We start from the raw sequence: 6,861 nt of genomic DNA, 5'->3' as shown, positions 1-6,861 counted from the left end.
ACCTGCTCATCCGGGAATATGTCATCTATCTCGAGCTCAAGTTCTTCCTTTTTTTCAGGTTCCAACCTAGACAGGTGATCAGCTACCTAGTTCTCACAACCTCTCTTGTCTTTCACTTCAAAGTCAAACTCTTGGAAAATCAATACCCATCGGATCAGCCTAGGCTTGGCATCTTTCTTTTCCATGAGATATCTCAAGGCAACATGATTTGTGTGAACTATCACCTTAGTACCCAGCAGATAAGCTCTGAAATTTTCAAAAGCATACACTACAGCCAAATAGTTCCTGCTCAGTGACTGTGTATTTCGCTGTGCCCCATTTAGCGACTTACTAGCATAGTAAATTGGATGGAACATCTTGTTGAGCTTCTGTCCCAACACAACTCCTAAAGCAGTTCCACTAGCATCACACATCACCTCAAACGACTCTGCCCAGCCTGGACCAAGAATCACTGGTGCTGAAATTAGCTTCTCTTTCAGGCACTCAAAAGCTTTAAGGCATGCTCCATCAAAGACAAATTTCACATCCTTCTCTAAAAGCTTGCACATGGGGTGTGCAATTTTGGAGAAGTCTTTGATGAAACGCCTATAGAATCCGGCGTGTCCTAGAAAGCTTCGAACACCCTTCATACAGATTGACGGAGGTAATTTTTCAATCACCTCAATCTTAGCCTTGTCGACCTCAATTTCTTTATGTGACACCTTGTGTCCAAGGAGTATACCATTTTTTTACCATGAAGTGACACTTCTCCCAATTTAGCACTAAGTTGGCTTTCTCACATCTCGGTAAAACCCTGCTAAGATTTAACAAACAGTCATCAAACGTATCGCCTACTACAGAGAAGTCGTCCATAAATACCTCTAGAGTGTCCTTAACCATGTCTGAAAAGATGGACATCATACACCTTTGGAATGTGGCTGGTGCATTACATAGTCCAAATAGCAAGCGTTTAAACACAAAGGTGCCATAAGGACATGTGAATGTGGTCTTTTCCTGATCTTCAGGTGCAATTGATATCCGGTTGTAGCCAGAGTATCCATCTAAGAAACAGTACCATCATTTACCTGCCAACTTGTCAAGCATCTGGTCCATGAAAGGCATGGGGAAATGATCTCTCAAAGTCCACTTGTTTAGCTTCTTGTTGTCCATGCACACTCGCCATCCAGTGACTGGTCTCTGCGGGACTAATTCATTATTGGCATTTGCCACCATAGTCATACCTCTCTTTTTAGGCACACATTGCACTGGACTGACCCAGTGGCTATCAGAGATAGGGTAAACCACCCCAACATCTAACCATTTGATTATTTCTTTCTTAACCACATCTTGCATAGGTGGGTTCAACCTCCGTTGGTGTTCAATACTTGGGTTGCAGTCTTCCTCAAGCTGAATCTTATGCGTGCAAATACCTGGAGGTATCCCAATTATATCAGCAATGGTCCAGCCAATGGCTCTTTTGTATCCTTTTAGCACCTTGATCACCTCTTGTACCTGCTCTTCATTCAAATCTGCAGCCAATATCACCGGTAAAGTGTTATTAGTACCCAAGAATACATACCTGAGGTGAGTGGGTAACTGTTTCAGCTCCAACACCGGTGGCTCCTCAATGGATGGTTTCGCTGGAGGGATTGGCCTATTTTTCAAGTCCAACTCCAATTTCTTTGGAGAATACGAATGTGCTCCCATACCCTGCAAGGCATTCACGGTCTCTACATAGTCAGATCGGAAGTGAGCATCAATGTTCATCAGTACTGCTGCTAATGTTTCAACGACCATTCTCTCTTCTATGGGTACTCTCATGTCTTCATCAGTGACCATTTCTATTGTAGATATCACATTCATATCTCGTGGTTTTTTCATTGACCTGCAAATATTGAACCTTACCTCATCTGTGTTGAGTCTGAACTTTAACTTTCCTTTCTCAACATCCACTAAAGCTCTTCCCATGGCCAAAAAGGGTCTTCCCAAGATGATGGGAACCTCAGAATTCACTTCGCAATCCAGAATCACGAAATCAACTGGAAAGATTTGATACGTCCAAACTTACACTCCAAATAAGAAGTGTAAACGGTCGTTGTCAATTTACAGAACTCAACTAGAGTTGAGGTCGATCCCACAGAAAATTTCTTTACAGATAAAGTTTCACTGTTGCGTTTACTCAATTGTCGTTACTATTTCCTAAACAAATAACACGGAAAGTAAATTGGGTTGATTGAAATGTATTTTACCACCAACACTTGCAGTCAAAACTTAGATACACAATTCACATGCAATCTTGTTGTAAATTGATTTAGTTAATTTAAAGAAACTAGGTTTTGTGTTCACTATGACATCAATTATAATGCTCTCCCAAAATGTGAGTGTCAGATAAGTCAATGTTTACAGAATCTTTGCGAGTTGAATTAATCTAACGCTTCTCAGCCTAATCAGATAATATTCACTCTAATTCTCTCGAACTTAAAGTGTTATCAATATTGGACTTCGCTTAATTTAATATGGTGTTAAAGATCAACTAGAATATCGTCATAGATTCCACACGCCCAGCCGTAGTATTTAGCCACTCATGTTTTCAAGTAAAGAATCAGTACTGGATACCGAAACATGTTAAGAAATACTTACGAAAATAATTAGTAAATCAACAACAACTTGATAATCTGATAATCGAAATCCAAACTTCAAACTGATCAGAATAATTTGAATCCAAAATCTAAAGCTAAGAATAATACTGTGTTCTTAGTCGTAAAACGTAAGACAATGAATAATCCTCCAAAAATGACCTAAAGCAGTTCAAAAATAGAATGTTAAAAGTGAGTCCTAATTGAACTAGGACTGAATTATTGAGAACTTTCACGGTTACTACCACGACCCGTCAAAGGCTTCACGGTCCGTGAAGCCTTCCGTGGTCTTCCCTTGGACTTCCCAAAGTTTGGGTCTTCAATGATACTCACTGGAACAAGGACTACGAACTACACCACGGTCCGTAGCGAGGGCCACGGCCCATGATGGTGTTCGTGGTCTTCACTTGGATTCCAACATTCTGTCAACTTTCTTTCTTTCACACTGGTTCAACTCCACGGTAGGTACCACAGTCCGTGGTAAGAGCTATGGCCCGAGGGAACTTCCGTGGTTGTCACTTGTTATTACTCCTCTTCATCTTCTCAAGGCCAACACTGCTTCACTTTCACGAGCTCAACCACAGACCGTGATGAAAGTCACGGTCCATGAAGTTGACCGTGAACTTTACTTCAGTCATCATCATTTTGTAGCTTCTTTTCCATTTTCTATACCAACCAGACTTTTGCCTACACATTCAACAAACCTATCAAATAGTACAAAATTTCACTTAATTCCAGTGTTAGTTCATAGTTCTTAAGCGTCAAATGTGCCACGATTTCATGGCACATCAAGAGTACATTTGAATCTTATTTCTTTGGTCAAATAATTATTTGATTAATTATAAATTAGTTGAAATTGAAAATTACGATTACACTCTTCCATTTGCATGAACTGAAAATTTCTATTGGAAAATTCAAAAATTGACACTTTTTTAAATGCTATTTTTTTTTTTGTAAATATACTCATATTTTTTAAAGAAAAATAATAATCTTTTATTTAATAGGTGAATTTTCGCATATAGCCACTGAAAAATAGCCTAATTAAACTCCATAGCTATAATTTGCTAATTACAATTCATAGCTATAAGTTATAGGGAGGAGAGTGGTGAGCGAGAATGGGAGAGGGAGGAGAGAGGCAAGCGAGAGAGGTGAATTGTATATGTATATCGGTTAGATAATTGTATCTATGTAACTGGTATACATATGTATTTGTATTCTGGCGAGCGAGATTGGGGAGGGAGGAAAGAGGCGAGCGAGATTGGAAGAGGAAGGAGAGAGGCGAGCAAGAGAGGGAAATAATTTGTATAATTCACATCTAGTTTGTATAATTCGCGGGTACGTTTGTATAATTCGCGTGTTTTTGTATAATTGAGTAAATCAAAGTGTGGTTATACCATTTAATTTGAATTAATAGTTTGTCATTATGTACAATTTTCCTATTTAATATTGTGTTTAAATGGTCTGGTATTCTAGGCCCAGTGGGCTTCATGGGGTACTGGATACATTCTGATTTATACCAAAATAAAGTCCTTTAAGTCATTATTTAAATTTTATTTTTTTAAAAATTGTGTAAAAATAATCTAACTTTTACTTATAGAAGTTTTGTTGGTTCAATTAAATTCATTGCTTCAGGTTAAAATTATAACAAGTGTGAAAAAAAAAGTGATAAATATACAAATAAGAAAATCAAACTTATCATAAACATTTCTCAGTAATTCTGAATCCTGAATACATCAAGTCATAATGATGAGAGAAATATAAAATTCTAAATTCCCTTAACATAAGAGAAATACACAATCAATCACAAGTGTAACATTTTTGAATTTCTTAAATCCCCTTATCAGAATTTCTCACTATACTGTTGTTGTTAATGATGTTGAGGATCAGGTCCTCCAGGAGCCAGTCTATCTTCATCCACCAATGCCCTCTTATTATTAAATTGCATATTCTTCATCTTCCTTCCCAAATCAAAAATTATTTCATGTAAAATATGTTGGCTATCTACCTTTCTCCTTGTGCTTTCTACCCCTCCATAGCTAGTTGCTATTGAATTATTTGCCTTTGCAAATAATAATAATAGAAGGAATACTAAGCTCAATATGGAGTTTGAGTTGTCCATAAATGGATGAAAGGAAAATATAAAATTCAAGAATTATGAGAGGAAAAAGAGATTATTGTAAGCTAAATAATCATCATGCAAGTATATATATGTAAGGGGGGGAAGTGTCAATAGTGAAAACCTTTTTAATCATGTGCATATAGAAAGAGCTTTTTGATATCTAGTTTTTAATTCCTAGTACTCATATTGGAGCCCGACTAAATTTGGATTTGCACCAGAAAGTCTAACATCGGAGGTAAGTACTCCCTAACAAAGGTGATTAGGTACCAAATGAAATTTGAACCCAAGACTTCTTGATTAAAGATGAAAAAGTCTTGCTAATACTCTATCACAATCGTTGTTGGTTTTGTTTTTGATATTTAATTTAATTGATTACATGTTAAGTCCATTAACCATGAACTTACATCATCCACATGTTACTTGTCCCTCCTAATTTTAACCTTTTGCCTCCTTAATCCATTATGACTAGTCATCTTGTAAGATAAGTTACTATATATGTATCTTGGATAGTTTTGAACGTAAGTTTTATGGTAGTCACTAGTTTTTTTTTTTTTAAGGATAAGATTAATGATAATTTGGTGCATGGTACATATTTTATCTTTCATACTAATAGTAATAGTAATAATAAAATTTGAAGAATATAATAACGATAGAATACTTAACAATAATAATATTGGTAAAGAAGAAAAAAGGCATTCAAATACATGCTTAAAATAATTATTAAGTATTTTTTTTGTTTCAGCTGAGGTTAAAAAATCTGATTCAACTTATTTTATTTACCACTAATTAAGTTATAATTTTGGATGTATAACTACCATTTATCCTTAATCATTGATTTTATATTCGAGCACCAAAAATAAATTCGCCTTTGGTCGAAAGCACTGGCCTCCACATAAGTACTTCTTGAGATATGAAGCTAGATTAAGGAAAAAGACATTGATTCCCTTACACTTGTCTCAAAAAGTTAAATAGATGCTTAAACTATCATGACGGTCTATTACACACATTTACTAATTAAAAGTGAATTTAGTTATCCTTAAACTAACGTAATAATTATGTACATAAAATAAAATAAAAACAAGCACATCTAATAAGAATCCTACCTCTGTCTCTGCTGAGATAGTATTAATATGACGCCAGTATAATATACCTTTCATCCTGAAAGTAATGCTATTCGTTTCAATGTGATATTAAAATCACTTTCAAATAATAAATATATGTAATAGGTCGATATGATACTTTAAATTTTAAAACCTAACACAAAAGTATATGCATAGGCCTAAAGTTGCTTTTGTCATTGTTTTTTGTACATTAACTCCTCCTTTATTCATATCCGAATCGCCGCACAGATAATGTCATTCCCCACTAGCTAGATTAATAAAGTTTTGATCATGGACACTTTTTAAAAACACTAGTGTTCTTTCATGTTTCTAAATTGGCAAGTTTTTGGTAATTGTTTTTCTTGACTATGTGATAATCAAATTTTTTAAATTATGTGTATATAGAAATTTATATATCCAAAGTTTTTTTTAGTTTTTTTTTCTTCAAATTTAGTTGTTTTGGGAATAACTTTAGACGTGCCCAATTGAATATTGAAAATTTGTATCTGAATCGGACATTTACAAAGTATCACACAATAATGTATTTGAATTTGAAGGTGAATTTTGAATCACTTAACTATTGAGCCTAGACCTCTAGTGCTTGAGATCTAAACTTTGAATCCCTAGGCGAATTTTGAACAACTTAAATCACTGAATCAAACCTTAATTTTATGATCACAAGATTCAAAATCTATATATATAAATGTAAAACTAAAATAAAATACACATATATACAATGTAATTTCTTATCGAAGGAATTCCCTAAATCCACCCCGGGTGCAATATTGTTCAAGTTCAACCTGCTTTAACTTTTTGTAAAGTTTGGATGTTTTTTGCCATGTAAATCTATATTAAATTGGAGGAAAATAAGTTTATTCGAAAAATATCAATCAAACATGAGAAATATGAAGCGCTCCTGCACCAAAGATAAACGAAGTTAAGCTATCTGTTATAATTGTGGGATATCAAAATGCATCGACAAGATATATAAAAAAAGTCCTTCGTACCAAACACAACCTAAAATACT

The 6,861-nt window shown here is 34.9% G+C and overlaps 1 protein-coding gene across 1 annotated transcript; it reads right to left on the bottom strand.

Moving 5' to 3' along the window:
• Window positions 1-4,470: 4,470 nt before the first annotated feature.
• LOC102596380 (CLAVATA3/ESR (CLE)-related protein 5-like) lies at window positions 4,471-4,734 on the bottom strand. The gene has a single exon (XM_006361010.2). The coding sequence runs from the start codon at window positions 4,732-4,734 to the stop codon at window positions 4,483-4,485; it is 252 nt and encodes an 83-aa protein (XP_006361072.1). The 3' UTR covers window positions 4,471-4,482.
• Between the last annotated feature and the right edge of the window lie 2,127 nt (window positions 4,735-6,861).

The sequence above is a fragment of the Solanum tuberosum genome, unplaced genomic scaffold, assembly GCF_000226075.1.
Source record: "Solanum tuberosum cultivar DM 1-3 516 R44 unplaced genomic scaffold, SolTub_3.0 scf00338, whole genome shotgun sequence".
Lineage (NCBI taxonomy): Eukaryota > Viridiplantae > Streptophyta > Magnoliopsida > Solanales > Solanaceae > Solanum > Solanum tuberosum.
The sequence above is the reverse complement of the archived record's forward strand: the minus strand, read 5'-3'. Positions and strand labels throughout refer to the sequence as shown.

Bases quoted from the DNA above. Each gene is read 5' to 3' on its own strand.
- LOC102596380 (XM_006361010.2), bottom strand. From the start codon at position 4,734: ATGGACAACTCAAACTCCATATTGAGCTTAGTATTCCTTCTATTATTA.